Source organism: Haliotis cracherodii, unplaced genomic scaffold, assembly GCF_022045235.1.
Source record: "Haliotis cracherodii isolate W230 unplaced genomic scaffold, xgHalCrac1.p SCAF_12, whole genome shotgun sequence".
NCBI classification, from domain to species: Eukaryota; Metazoa; Mollusca; class Gastropoda; order Lepetellida; family Haliotidae; genus Haliotis; species Haliotis cracherodii.
In genome coordinates, this window is record NW_027266267.1 from 40,439,833 (window position 1) to 40,455,762 (window position 15,930).

Sequence of the window (15,930 nt, forward strand, 5' to 3'; positions counted from 1 at the left end):
AATCAACTTCACGGATCACAGTCATAATCATATTATGAACTTGATTAAATGTTTTATTATACACTCTTCAAAAAACGAAACGCACAGCCAGTATGTAGTTCTTTGAACCTGACTACACAAAAAATCCGGTATATACATTGGATTTATGTTATTTGAATATGTTTGTTGCCTGATATTCAACAAACGATGCGTCAAAACGCAGCCATTGTCGATTTGCAATGTTTTAAACAGCATTGTTTTCACACGTGTTCAAAAGTGCCATGGAGGAAAACAGTAAAGCAAACTGCACGTGCAAGTTATGGCATTCGTAAATCGTGGTAGTGGCTATAAAAAGACAAGCATAAGCCAATAATAAGCGTGGTTTAGCGACGAATCATGATTTTTCTTCACCAGCGAGATGGAAGACAAGGTGTTTATCATCGTCGAAATGAGCGTTTTGCCCCACATTGTGTACGAGAACTCGACAAATTCGTTGGCAGTAGTGTCATGATGTAGGGGCCCATATCCTACACCACGAAATCTGACTTTTGTTGTGGATCAGGGAAACTTGACAGCAAGTACTACATGAATCCTTGTTCAACCTCACCTTCTTCCAATCATTGACCGCCTGAGGGAGCTGTTTCAACAGGACAACACTCCACCGCACAAAGCTCGTTTCACGGTAGACTACCTTCATAATGCAAACATCAACGTCTTGCCCTCGCAGTCGAGCTCTCCAGATCTCAACCCAATAAAACACCTCTAGGATGAACTCGATCGCCGTGTCAACGTCAGAACACGCTGCGTTAACAACGCGTTACAAGCAGAATGGCACATAATTCCGCAGGACAGAGTTCGTACCCTTATCCAGTCAGTGCTGAGGAGATGCAGAGCCGTGATTTCTGCCCGGGGCAGTCACACGAGATACTGAGTTCAGCGCAACCTTGTGGCCTTATGTGACATGACATTGAACAGCTTTCAATCCTTTGTACAAAGACATCATGTGACTATCGAGCTCAAAAATTTCATATTTGTATCTATGATATTAAATTAAAATATCGACTTTATTAGGTACAATTAATTTACTTTAAATATACTGTGCGTGTCTATGTATATCTGAAAACATAAAAAAAATTATTTTATTATTTTCTTCAGTACAAAATCACAAAATAATTTGGGTACAATGTAATTTGTTTTTGGTTACAAAGTCACATAGGTCCTACTACAGTACATACATCTTCCATCCAGTGGCCTTGTACCTATAGTTCTGAGGACGGGATGTTCTCAGAAAAAAGTTTTCAACAACATCTTTAATATTCTAAATTGTCCTTCTTGCAATTATAGACCAATAACAATATTATGTTATTATATTGTCATGTAAATACGTTATATCGCTCCCCGCCGTCGTCGTTGACAGAAAATAATTCGAAAAACATCGAGAGTAGAATCCATGTATTACAATTTCAGACTGACACTTCAAACATCAAACAATAGTTACCATTGTGCATAATTCTAAGAATATTACCTCTATTACATCATAGCCACAATTCCCATATTGACAATAATCTCACTATAAAATCTTTAGATTTTTTCCAAAAGACATCCTCTCCACTGCCAATTATCCCATAGTTTTGAAGTAAACACAATCCCTTGTCAAACTGCAGCTGCGCAAGGCGGGAAAGCATCACTTCTGTCTAACAACCCTTCATCGACTAGATGTAAGATATATTGGGAGGTGGGAGGGACTATTTCTTGATGTAATAGAGGTAGTATTCTTAGAATTATACACAATAATAACTATTGTTTGATAATTCCTGCGAATACCCTACCTCAGTTACATCATAGCCAGTATTTACCCGAAGGACAGGTGGGATCTGTCATCTAGTACTTCCGAAAAATTGGCAGCAGTGAAGTAAGGGAAACATGGGCGAAACGGGGAACAAACCAGTGCCAGACTTCTTGATTTCACCCTTGGCAAACCCACAGAAGACTTGGCACTTGGGGCGTCCTTCCCGTTTTATTGACCTCATAATTGTCACCTGTTTTGGTAATATATGACCTTATTTCTGATGTTTCTCTCCGGTTCTGATGACCTTCATGGCGTCACTTCCGGTTATTAGGTTATCTATGACGTCACTTCCGGTTAATCTTTCATTGAGACGTAGATATATACTTGTTGCTCTATAGCCAACCGCATATATACTTATCTCACCTCAGGTAACGTAGTTTTTAATCCCGATGACATGTTCCCCTTATATATTGGTGATAAAACTTTATGTAAATTCCTGTTCTGAAGTCGTCCACGACTACACCTCCGGTAGTTATACATGTTACGCTAAGCGACTAACATTGTAATAACCCTATCACCTTATGATTACCCCCTGAGAGACTTTAGCCTGGGCCACCACCAAGGGCCCCAGGGAGTATAGTCCCTCAAGATCGTGTTGTACGTCTCGTAGGTAGAAATGAGTAAACGTATTGTGGGATCTCCATTGACAGCTTGATACCACTTGTTCGATGGAAACTGAATTCCATGAGGCCAGGCTTGTTGCTGGTGCACGGATTTCATGAGCCTTGCAACTTCCCAATTTAGGTGTAGAGAGCTGGGCTTGACGATAACTATCAACTATAGTGTTCAAAAGCCATCCCGCCACAGTAGCCTTAGCAATGTCGTTTTCTGACGAAGGCTTGCAAGAGATAAAGAGCCGTTTTCTTTTCTTTCTGTGGTTCTAAGTAGCTGAGATATAGTATCTCACAGCTCTAATGGGGCATAATAGTCTATCTGGATGAGCCACTGTTTTACTCAAGGATTGGACAGAATATTGTCTATGTCCTAGAGGCCCAAACGCTGATGCGATAAATTCTGGTAGCGATCTGAAGGATACTGTGCTCCAGTTTTATGAATAAGTAAAAGAGGCGATATCAATTGAGTGAAGCTCAGACACTCTAGCAGCTGTAGCTAACGCTAAGAACAAGGCAGTCTTTTTTTAAACTGTTAAAAGTGTAGCCTCTGCCATAGGTTCGTATGGAGCTTCGATCAAAGCAGGCAGTACCATGGATAAATTTCATTTTGGTCTTCCAGTGCAAACGATTTTATGAGTCGATTTAAAACTTGGTGAGATCCTATGGACAGACCGTCATGTTATAGAACTGAGGTCTATAGCTGATCTATAGCTTTCAATTGTACAATGTTTGAAACCTTTCTCATTCCTCAGATGAAGTAGAAAATCAGCCACAATAGGTATTGTTATATTTTCCCTCACGCAAACCTCTTTCTATTCGCCACTGGCAGAACTTTCTCCATCTGACGTTATACATAGCTGAGGAAGCTGGTCTCCATGTGCTAGCAACCGCTTTTGAAGCAGATTTAGAGAAACCGGAAACTTGCATCTTTGTCGCAATAGTTTCTAGGCGTGAAGGTGGAGACTTGTCAAGTTGGCGAAAAATATGTCTGATTTTGGTTGGCGGAGGAGATCGTGACGTTCTGGCAATTTGAGAGTCTCTTCTATGAGAAGTGGAATCAGTCTTGGAAACCAAGTTCTGTTGGGCCACGCTGGGGCTATCAGAATTATGACACAATCCATGTCCTCGATCTTCCTTAATACTCTGTCCAGGAGAGACCACGGAGGGAAGGCGTAGGCGAACATCCCTTGCCAACTCATGGATAGGGCGTCGACCTGAAGGGCTACTGGATCGGGGACTGGGCTGACATAAGTGGGAAGTCGATGGTTTAGGCATGTGGCAAATAAATCCAGGTGAGGAACATCCTACTTCGAGGTTATCCACTTGAATACCTTTGTGTGGAGAGTCCATTCCGTGGGTACAACCTTTTTTTATGGGATAGGCAGTCTGCAAGAATGTTGACTTTTCCCGGTATGTGCCGTGCTTCTATCCTGCAACTCACGGAGTCTGCCAAGGCAAATAAAAGCGTAACCTCTCTCAACGAAACTGCTGATCCCGTGCCCCCTTGATGTTGTATGTATGCTACCACCATGCTGTTGTCTGTAGCTATCAGTACCGACAAGTGGTGTAGTAAATGGACCCATGCCTTGATTGCTTGGACAATAGCTCTAATTACCAGACAATTTATGTGTATTTTTTTGTCTTGGTTTGACCACATTCCTTGGATTGTGACGTCATCCACATGTGCGCCCCAACATTCGGCTGATGCGTCTGTATAAAGATAGTGTAATGGTGGGGGGAACATGAGAGGAATGCCTGGCATGACATTTTGACGCCAAAGCCTGATAGTTGGTTGTGAAGGGGTGTATTGCGTCTCCCAGATCCATATTTCTGGTGGTGTTCAGCCACGCTTGTAGTGGACATAGCTGAAGTCTTCCTCTGTAAGTAAGATCTCGGAGTGAAGTCAGGGTGCCTAGGCAAGACGACGTCACCAACGACGTGACCTGCTTGGAAGGTCGAGAGCACTCTGAATCCTCTCTACAGCTTTAAGATACCTGTCCTCTTGTGGTTTTAAAATGCCTTTTGAAAGTTGTAACCTCGACCCTATGTACACTATGTCTTGGGTTGGTATCAATTCTGACTTGACAGGATGTACCAGGAAACCCAAGTGAGATAGGATTTGAATCAGAAATATTGCAATAAAACTGCAATAAATGTTGATCAGCTAAGAGGAAGTCTATATGGCCATGGAGCCTTCCAAGATTTAGATGAGTGAAGTCGATGACAGGGGTGATAATCCGTGTAAAGAGCCATGGCGCTATTGATTTTCCGAATGGAAGCACGTTGAATTCGAACCTTAGACCATTAAGTGCAAATATTAGGTAGTGTCAACAATTCGTGTGAATGGGCACATGCAGGTAGGCATCCTGTAGGTCCAGACTGACTGGCCAATCTCCTAGTTTTAAGGAATTGTGTAACTTTTTTACTGATTCCATTTGAAACTTTGATGGACGTACTAGGTGGTCTCTGTTGAGTACCTTTGAGTCTATTTTCATGCGCATCTTTGTAGAGTTGTTTTTTGGGACCAGCAAATTTGAGAGTAAAAGCCTCTTGGAGTGTCTGACTTTTGTAACATGCTTATGGCGCCTTTGTCTTTTAGTTCTCGTATAGCCAGGGTTGCAGCCGCTAACTTGGCTCCTACTAGATGAAAAGCACGTACTTTGGGGTGGAGTACAAGCTCCGGGCGCCATTTGAAATGGAGTTTGCATCCTCTTTTTACCACTTTGATTAGCCAAGGGTCGTCCGTGATTGACTTCCAATTTTCGGGTTATAGTGACAGACGACCGCCAAGTGGTCCCGCAGTAAGCGTTAAGGTGAACTTTGGTAACCGGTAATCGAGGTCCAATAACATAGCAAGATCGACAGGGTTTGGCTGAGAGATTTTTGGGTGTGGAGAGTCACACCCGACAGTTACCTCTTCCTTTGGTATAGGATTGACCACGACCTCTACTTCTTTAGGACTCATGTCTCCCTCGGCTCGGTCTGGAACGGGATGAAGTCTTCCAAGTTGAGGCAAGAAAAGATTCACATCCCGACATAGCATGTATGCGCTAAGATCCTTGTGACTCTGGATATCGTCCGACGGCTTTTCATTTTCATGCCAAAGAGATAGTAGAGTTTTGGAATCTCTGATTGGTGGTGCGTGAAATCTCATCAATCACCAATATCGACTGAGACATCAAACTTCGTCTTAGTGGATCTGAGACATTGTGTCTAACCTGTTGAATAAGACGATTCCGTTGCGTAAGCAGGAATTGTGTGGACATCCATACTTATGCAGTTTGAAGATCATTGTGCATCTTCAATATGTTATCTAGCACACTATGAATGAAACCAACTTGTTCCAAATACATCTTAACTTTTGTGTCACAAGAATGGCCAGTCAATTCCTCACAATTAACAGGGGGAAGTACATGTCTGATGCCTGCTGCAAACCAGTTCATATACGTGCAGATGTATATCATCTGCTTATAAACATTGTCAAATTCTTTGAATTTGTTCATCTCAACATTCATCCTGGTATTAGGGTGTCTAACCAGATTAAAATAATCATCAGCAATGGTAGGAGATGTGGGGAATGGACAATTGTGAGTTTTATAGCAAAGTCTCCCTTTGTGAGGATAAGGAATGCTGAAGGCTCTACTGGTAGAGGTGTTTAACTCCGCATTCATTTTTGCAACCACATTTTCAGAGATTGATGGCTAAGGAAATGTACATGTGTATGAAACTCTTCCCTTTTTTCTACAGGGTTTTCATAACCAGCCCGTTCCATAAGCACCGGATCCTCTGTCTCAATGCTTGGTGGCTTGACAGATGGATCAATTGATGGATTTCATAGATAATATCTCTGAAAGAGTAGGTATTTGGTTTGAACGTGAGAGTACTATTTGCATCCTCCTCCCAATAAATCCTCTGGGTCGTATGGGTGAAGTAGGGCTGTAGTGACCACTCTCCCTAGATACTATAGCTCGGCAGATATGTAACAATATAAGGCCAAGATGTTCACTTCCGGAAGAAAGCGTTAAAATTTGCACATAGGGGTTTTAGAAGTTGCATAATCCGATTTTAATTGGATCTACGCTGGCAAACCAATGGCTCCTACTCATTGAGAAATTCAAGATGGCCACCATCCATTTTACAAATTTCAATATACGGCCATAACTTTGGATCATTTTGACATAGAAACATGATCTTGGTGGCAAATTATAGGTTTTGGGGGCCAAGGCATGCAATGAAATAGTTTAAAATACTTTAAAGTGCATCCAGAACTAGATCCAAGTTGGCTGCCATCCGTGTAACAACTTGTGTAAACGACAAATATGCTTTTTTGAAGGGTGAACGATTTTAATTAAAACTCCATCCAAACATTAATTTATAAATTTCTTTTCCTTTATTTTTCAGGAAAATCATATCCAGAGTACACCTGGTGAATGCATGCATAAGCATTAATTTGATGATGTGCTTAATTTGAAGAATTTGACAACATGCATCCTGATCAGCATTCAGCTGAAACTTTTGCTACAGATTTCTGATAATTATTGAAACTAACATAACGAATGTTACGATTCTTTTCAGGAATCGAGATTTTAACAGGGTCGATTAGACTTGTCCAATACAACCAAGCTATACCCAGCTAACACACGACGGTGTCACAACGTTGTGGAAAGGTTGTGGATTGGTAACGTCGTGATATAACGTTGTCACAACGTTGTTATAACGTCAACGTGCAACGTTATTTCACAACGTTATAACAACGTTGCACATTCACGTTGTGTAAACGTTGTGCATCGGACATCACACAACGTTTTGTAGCCACGTTTCTGAAACGTCGGTGAAACGTTATAGAGTTTGCTTCTCGATAGTCATAAAGGAATAGAACTGCTTTACCAAAATCAACATGAATTTGTCAGAATACCAAGGCATTAATGCATTACCTTTATATATATTCGGCAATTAAAATTTCCTCTCTTAATTCTAAAATTTCCAGAACGTAATTGCGTATTCCACAACGTAACAACAACGTTGCAAATTAACGTTGTGCTTTGGACATTACAACACTTTTTGTAAATGATGTTTAGGAAACCACTTGTAGATCTACAATCTCTTAGTTTTATTTTTTTTAAAACATATATATCTATAACGAAGTTATCTGTCTACTAAATGTTGTCACAAGCAATATTACAGTTAAAAACAATTGCGGCGTGAGAGCGACTGCTGAAAAGTTTAGGCTGTTGCCTCGTGAAGTGACGTCAGAATGACGTCACATTGTCGCGGAAGATTTTTTGTCACCAGCAATCTTAGTTCAAGCTCACTCTAGACATATTAGAAGTCTACAACCAAGAGATTGTGCAGCAACTGGAACTGGACAGATGATCTGTGAATTCGGATGAGGTAAGTTAATTTTTCAGAAGCAGCCTCCGCTTGTTGATATGTTTATGTACATGCAGATCGTCAAATGCTTTAAATGTATCGTATTATTCAGAAGTGGCGGGGTTAGAATGTAGTTTGCCGGTCACTTTCACTGAGCGTCAGTGTTGATATTAATAATTGATACATAGAACATGATGTTTATAGAGGTGAAGGAGGCCCAAGACTTTTTTCCATATTATTATTTTATGGATACCATGGGTAATTACCAAGGGCAAGCAGTATATGTTTGACTAGAATTCAGTCTGGCGGCGTTTTGTGGCCGTCATATTATGTTCGGGTTTCGATCGTAAACGTGTAGGTCTGTAAATAGGCCTAACTTATGCATCGCCTACTGACCACTGAAAGTTATCGCCATTTCTTCCGTGTTATTTCGGAAATCATTACTATTCAAAGTTTACTTGTACTAATATTCGGACTTTGATTTTTGTGAAACAATGTGGCTCATTCAGGCCATGGGAAAGGTTTAGTAGATTTCTCTTATACAGCGAAGAGAGGGAATCAAAACAATGGAAGTATTTTCAGATCAACTCTCTGTAGGCTACTAGTTATAGCCTTAGTCCTACACCACGTCCATGTCTGTGCCTGTCGAGTCACCTTTAGGAATTCAGGCAACACCTTTAGCACCTTTAAATTCACCACTCACCGACTGTTAACTTGGACGAACGGCTGTCATAGTGGCTACAATACACGATCGCCTTGTGGAACGAAACCTTACAACTCAAAGTTTACAAACACATCACCATACCCGATGACATGATTTGTGGAATGTTGTTGCAAGATCCTTCGCCGATATGACGTCAACCTAGCAACAAAGTGGCAGAGTCGTCGACTGTGTATGATAAGCTCGTCTCAGTGAGCTATTATCTCCACATGTCATCACCACACACACCCCAAAACAAAACAAACCATGAACCCGCCTCCTCCTTTCCTCCCTCCCTCCCTTCACCACCGCCGCCTTGTCTATGTTTAGAACAACAACAACAACAACAACAACAAAACTCTTTTCTTGTTCACCTTTTACGACCGCTTCCCTATGATTTTTTCCCCTACCCTCCCTCCCCCTCCTTCCCTCCCCCTCCTCCCCCTGGAAAACGGAGGCAACGTCCTCTTGGAGATGCACGCACCACCGGACACGGAGGCGACGCCCTCTTCGAGGTGCGCACGACACCGGACACGGATGCGACGCCATCTTGGAGGCGCACACCACCGGAAATGGAGGCGCAGCCCTCTTGGAGGTGCTCACGCCACCGGAAACGGATGCGACGCCATCTTGGAGGCGCACGTCACCGGAAACGGATGGGACGCCCTCTTGGATGCGCGCGCCACCGGAAACAAATGTGACGCCACCTTGGAGGCGCACGCCACCGGAAACGGATGTGCCGCCATCTTCGTCCTGAAATCCTGAGCGGTCCTGTAGCGCTGTACACAACTACTTCTATGTATCAAATGACATAAAAAAAAGAATTCCAAGACCACGACAATTCTTTCAGAAATGTATGCATATATTTTAACGAAAAATATTATATGTTTTGTTAAAGTAATATATTCAGTTTTAGTTATAAAATGAAATGAAACGGCTATTCACGGTCATTGGTTATATGAAGTTATGAAATTGACTATTTCATTTTCCCAAGAAATACGTACATGCTGCAGTTACATTTACTCTTAATCTTGTAACACATGTCCAAAGGAAAGAAATATCGTATTCGACACTAAAAAACTTATCAATTTTTATGTAAACAATGTTCAAACAAACGGAGATTATCAAAGGTTCGTTCATACATTTTGTGACCTATATTTACGTATGGTATCATTTTGAACATTGACAAATAGCCAAAGTAAACTTAATTGTTTGAACAAATGTACAATCTACATTATAACTGAAATTGTAAACAGCATGATACAATGATCGTGTGCACTCTCATTCAAGGACCTTCACCTCAAAGAAATTACCAAATATGTACAAAAATGTTGACGTGTTACATCACGACCGGCGCCAGACTTTTATAAAATGGCGTGTTCACTGTCAACATTATGCGGGGTTTTACGAGGGCACTTTCGTTGATTCAGGGATGGTATATACATAAATATGACATGTAAGTAATCAGAAACATTTTGAAAATCTATGTACTATGTATTTGTTGTTATAATTTTCATTGAAACCATCGGAAACAGTCAGAAATGCCGATAAATACTGTTGTCGTTGTGCGTGATTTTGCGTCAGTCATGGCGTCACACAGGACGGTAACTTTGATAATTTTTGTTGAAAATATCAAATCATTGCCATGTATCTATTTTAAATTCCATAATTCTTCCTACGATCCCTTCCCGTGCATATTCTGAAAATGTTGAGCCAATATCTAGAACGAATAGACGAATGGATAGCTCAAAATAGGAGAAAATGCTACACTGTGTAAAATCTGAATTTTCCTTTGTTTACATTTCAATCAAGTGCAGTTTTTCTAGCACAGCGTTCATTTTCACACCTGACGTATTGTGCTTGATTTCTTCTAGACACTTTGTATTGGGGACAAAGACCATTGGTCGTTTGATTCTAAAAAGTATGAGGAATTCAAGGATGTATGTATTGCAGCTAAGTTTGAAATATACGTGATGTTACAGGCGTCTCATAACTGGTTTACCTGAAACATGACTTTGTAAAAACTATCCAAGGTGGCGGAAAGTTCACCTCGGCGTTCTTGTTTGCGTATGTTCCAAAACATTCGAAACGATTCCAGGGTTATCGGAGACGTTTTGGAATGATCATTGGTGATTTCATGAAAGACAGATACCTGTGATCACTAATATGCTATTTTTGAAATTCATTTCTCCGAGTAAATATCCGTCAATTTTGATTTCAAAACATGCTGTAAAAAACGCCGTGAGTAGTGATTTAGCATTATGTAACAAATGGAGACATTTTCGATGTACCTAATTTTCAGGGGTCATTTTGAGTACTTTTGCTTCGCCTAAAATGCCAGTGGATGATATCACAGAACGGGGAATTTCCCATCTTATTCAAAACTGTGAAGTGTATTTGTGTGGATGATGTATGTTAAATTTTATTCGACTTCAAAGTGAGGGTTGTAGAGGTCGGACATATATGTCCCTCTGGCATCCAGGGGGTTAAAGAAACCAGAGAATCAAGTAATGTATCAGGCAGAAAGTCCAGTGACACTATAGTGCATATACTGCTTTTCGTGGAAACTAAAAAGCGATATGTTAATTTTTCATTACGTCTCTATAAGTTCAGAAGTGTGTTTGGACTGCAGCATGGCTACATAGCCACGATATTGTTTTTATGCCACGAGTAAAGATATATCTCAGTTATATCTCGATCATATTCATTTGTTGTTACTCTTGACTAAATTTACACCGAACTATACACGTTTTGTGGTTAAAATGACTTTCTATTATGAGGAATCATGTATGTAATTACAAATATAATCATAATAGTGCACTCCTTGGGTATTGAGAGAAATAGTGTATTCATAAATATTCTGATTTATATGTCAGATGATGAGGTTTAGATACTTTTATGTAGTCTTTGAATGGCATTTAGAAGTGGTACACATAACGAAGAGAATTCAACTTCCTTATAAGGAGGATCATTTAGAAGTATATACTTATTCCTTCATTAGGTGAATCAATGCAATGAAGCAGAGAACATATATATGTATCTGTAAGAACAACAAAAGTCACAAGATGACAAAGGTAGAAACAAAACAAGGGAAGCCAACACTTAATTGGCGCTGATATGTAATGAGCAATGGACAAATGGAAGCCCAAACTTAACAGTTAATAAGCGCTGATAAATGACAGCACTGATTGGAAATAACCAATGGACAAGGGGGAAAAGGGAGGCAGGGGGTAATTAGCACTGGTCGGTAATAGCAACAGAAATGGCATTGGACAAATGAAAGCCAGCTGGATTGTTAGCAATATATAAAAGCAATAAGCCCCAAGCACTGGACAGATAGGTTCCCTCGTCACTGTTCATGGCTGGCTGTGTCTCCTGATGTAGTTTCTTTTTGTAGTTTTCTTTTTTTTGCCAGTTGCTGGTAGACATGACTTTGGTTGCTTCCAACATGGTGTTATGGTCTTGCTTCTTGATGATGTGTTCGGAAATAGCGGATTTCAGGTCTAGTCTGTTGACAGAGGTCTCATGTTCTTTGAGTCTTGTGTTGAGAGATCTGAGGGTTTCTCCAATGTATTGGTGGCCACAGTTACATCCTCTGGGGTTGGGACCTGCGCTGCTGGTGCATCTGCCATTGGCTCGGAGACCGTTAACTGTTTGTCCATTGCTAATCACCTATCAGAGCCAATAACCTTCCTGTGAAGTTTCCACCTTTGTTATCTTAATATTTTATTGTTCTTACAGGGAAATGTACATGTTCTCTGCTTCATAGCATTTATTCACCCGATGAAGGAGTAAGTTTATGCTCTGAAACGTTTTGTTCCTCATAATAAAGTTGACCTTATTTCCTCATTTCTTTAAGTGTTTTGAGATTGAGTCAACAGAATCATCTGCTTGTCTATTTTGAGGGCAAGCAGTTAGACGTATCGGCTCATTTTGAGCTATCAAATGGCTTGGTAGATGATACTAATAATTCATTACAGTTCTTTGTCCAAAAATTTGAAAATGAAAATAGAGCAAAATTCATCATAATTTGGCTTATTTCTACTAATAACTCAAATGTAAGAGGTTATAATGACGAAATTAATAATAATTTAAGTCTACTATGTGTAAACTATCACATAAATGATGAAAATAAGGATTCAATGCATAGACTACCTCAAAAAGCTTTTGGGGGACTATATTTGATTTTCTCTATTTTTACAACTGAAAAGTGCATTTTGACCCCAAAACAGTATCTGCCACCAACACATGCGACCACAACCACCATTTTCTAGTCTGTTGGATAAAAAAACATAACATCAGTTTGCCTTGCTCTACTATGGGGAGGGGTATGTCGGCCACTACTCTATTTATCAACACAAAAAGGCTCAACATATCAACACTACGTGGACAAATATATGGTCTCTGCATCCTATCATTCATTCACATGATACACGAGTAAGCAAATACTCCGAAACGTTGAAATCCTCATATTAAAGAAGTTGACACTCATAAATTCTTTCGGAACACAACAGAGGATACATAATGAGCGAATGAAGGTACCGACAATCCAAGCAACACGGGAAAGACCTATTTTACCATATATGTAAATCAATTATGAACTTCCCACAAGCATTTTGATGGGGTTACTTAGTGCCCTGTCAATACAAAGTGTTCTCCTCAATGGCTATAGGAATGTTTTTTATTCAAGAATACATCACAATGGCCACAGAAACACACTAAGACAATGCTTAATATAAATTTGTTAAATTTGACCACTTTCTACACTGTCTTCGTAGCTTTCGGCAATGGGAGCAATGCCAAAACTACATTTGTCTGAGAGGTACACAAAGTACGTCATCTAGACTACCAGATGTCGGACTTCCATTTCGTGTGGAAGCCTCGGTGGTTGAGTGGTGTAGATTGCTGATGTTATGTACTGGTGATTAGGTGCCTCACACTAAGTGTGTGGGTTCAAATCCCGAATGAGACTCGAAAGGGAAACCCTAAATATAATTTGTTCTAGAATCAAATAGATTTGAGAAAGTAGGGTCACACACTTCAGCAGTCTGGTCTGAAATGAGAATGTACCACCAAACAGAGGCACCAGATAAGTTTTCAACTTTTTCTGTTGCTTGATTCCATAACTTATCTTCAGCTCATCTCTTGGTCATAGACAAAAAAGAGAACATGCTGAAGATGTCAGGTTGCATGAGCTGCAGACGTTTTGGAAGAACACAATGTACAGCATGTTTTCACAAAGTATACACAAGCAACCATGACAACGACAAGCAAATATTAAATGTTCAGTATCATGGAAAGGATTTAAAGGAAGAACAAAGTAAAATAAAATATTAGAGAAGTACACATCTACATACCTGTCCACACAGCCTTAAATCCCTTCCTATTCCCATGATTTGTAGTAAACACAACCCGGTAGTAGACAGCTGACTGGACAATGTAGCCCCGTCTGTCTCCACTTAGAAGGACAAGGAGGTTGTTTGAGGCGTCATAAACCTGCAGTTTACAAAAGGAGGATTGACTCCCATTTTGACTATATTCCAATTTGCCTGAAAACTAACTGTTGGCAAATTCGGATTGAAAAACACTCCTACAGATTCTTACATGTGTAGATACTATAATAATCAAAATAAAAATATAATATATGAATAAAATATAAACATGTTATGAGTTTCACAATACATACTAAAACCTAAATTATCGGGTACATGTCAGTTACTCTTGTTTTCAGTAACAGTTATTGTTTAATATAACCAAACATTAAACACACTCATAATGATTACAGGATAAATACATAATTTACCAATCAACAAAGCTCCAGTAAACACATCTGGAAACATGTTTATACAAGCAATGGGCGATCTTTTCCAATTTATGTTCCCATACTTGTAAGCAATATGTGTTTTTGTAACACTTATAGATGGCTATCTAGTGCAGCCTTCACCTTTATTGGTAACGTTCATTTCGCTGGTGTATGGGCAGCATATCTTTTCGCCCCTAAACAATGCTTATCTATTGTCATGTCCTTTAATATGTTCTGTGCTCCGATGATACATCACGGATAACCAGGTTTGATTACATAGAACAGTAAACCATTCTAAGTCGTTTTGGCCTTAAATTTAACGCTTTTAAACATGATACATTGTGTAGTATGTGTCCATGGGTACGTCGTATTATCGCTGATAAGAACACATGCATGCATTCAGCGCAGTGGTTACAGGCGGTGGTAGGCAAACTTTGAAGCTCTTACATGTATGCTACCTGTTAAGTCGGTCAGATAATTGTGAATTGTGACAGCAACACATGTATTTAGTAGAAATATAACTGAGAAATTGAGAAAATAATTGTTCAGGAGATTGTGAATTAAGAGATTCTAACAAATTATGGCATAAAATAATATCCAAAATAACAGGGATGGAAATAACTGAAATCATGTTTGTATTTGTAATATACATGATTGGTGATTGTTCGGATGATCGGTGTCTGTTTGATGCCATTATGCTATTTCTAATCATCAGCCCTTGAAATTTCTTCCTATTTTCTGTCTGTAAAAGTATTTTCTGAAAGAATCATTTATCTGATATTTTAATTGCACACTTCATTCCATATAGGTTCTTATTGCTTTTCAAATAACACATATTTTTACATACCTTGACAACATCATACACTTCCACCGTTATGAAATCTTCAAACACGAGAGTTACCAGTGTCTCTTCTGCATCAATGATGTAGGTACAGTACAGGTTGTACCCATAATTGCCAGGGTAGTTAGGTGAGGTGAAAGAACCAGAGGAGCCTGTGTAGCGCTCACCGCATCCTGAAGTAGACACAATAAGGCTTGTCTGTATGTGGTTGTTCCTAATGTTTCTTATTATCAAGTAATTCGAAAAATCAAAGAAATCCAAAACTGTTGAATAGGTAAAAGGTGAAAACGGTCGCCCAAAACGGAACAAAATCTCTTTAGATGTAGAAAGATATATTTTTCTCTGCCAATTGTAGCATATTAAGAATAAGTTATTCAAAGTGTAGAGGCAGTCAACTTAGAGTTTAGGCTTAATGTTGATATTGAAAGATATAAAACATATCCCCATGCAGAAAGGTTTTGTCATTATCTCACCAAAGAAAATAACTTTACTTAGGATGAATTACATGCCCTACATACATGTGACATATAAACTGCTTTTCAGAAATTCCAACTTCCAACACTCACCATGTTAATATAAACGTGCAAAATGTAACGATTTGGAAATCAGACGTCTTCTCATCGTTCTCAATTGTTTCAAAATTTCACAAAATGGCATGTAGATATAACCTGATGATTTGATATTAGCAAGACCGTTTAGTTTCAAGAATGCTTCCTGAGCTAATATGAAACCAAGTCACATGACGCAAAAAAGGAAGAATACTTTGTGAGGATG

At 39.5% G+C, this 15,930-nt stretch overlaps 1 protein-coding gene across 1 annotated transcript in view; it reads right to left on the reverse strand.

Annotated features, from left to right (window-relative positions):
- The window catches only part of LOC139457895 (scavenger receptor cysteine-rich domain-containing protein DMBT1-like), a 93,209-nt gene that overhangs the window by 50,089 nt on the left and 27,190 nt on the right, over window positions 1–15,930 (reverse strand). The window contains exons 2-3 of the mRNA XM_071239240.1: window positions 15,163–15,329; window positions 13,870–14,008 (exon numbers count right to left, since the gene is read on the reverse strand). Coding sequence (XP_071095341.1) covers window positions 13,870–14,008; window positions 15,163–15,329 — 306 coding nt within the window. The remainder of the gene's footprint in view (window positions 1–13,869; window positions 14,009–15,162; window positions 15,330–15,930) is intronic.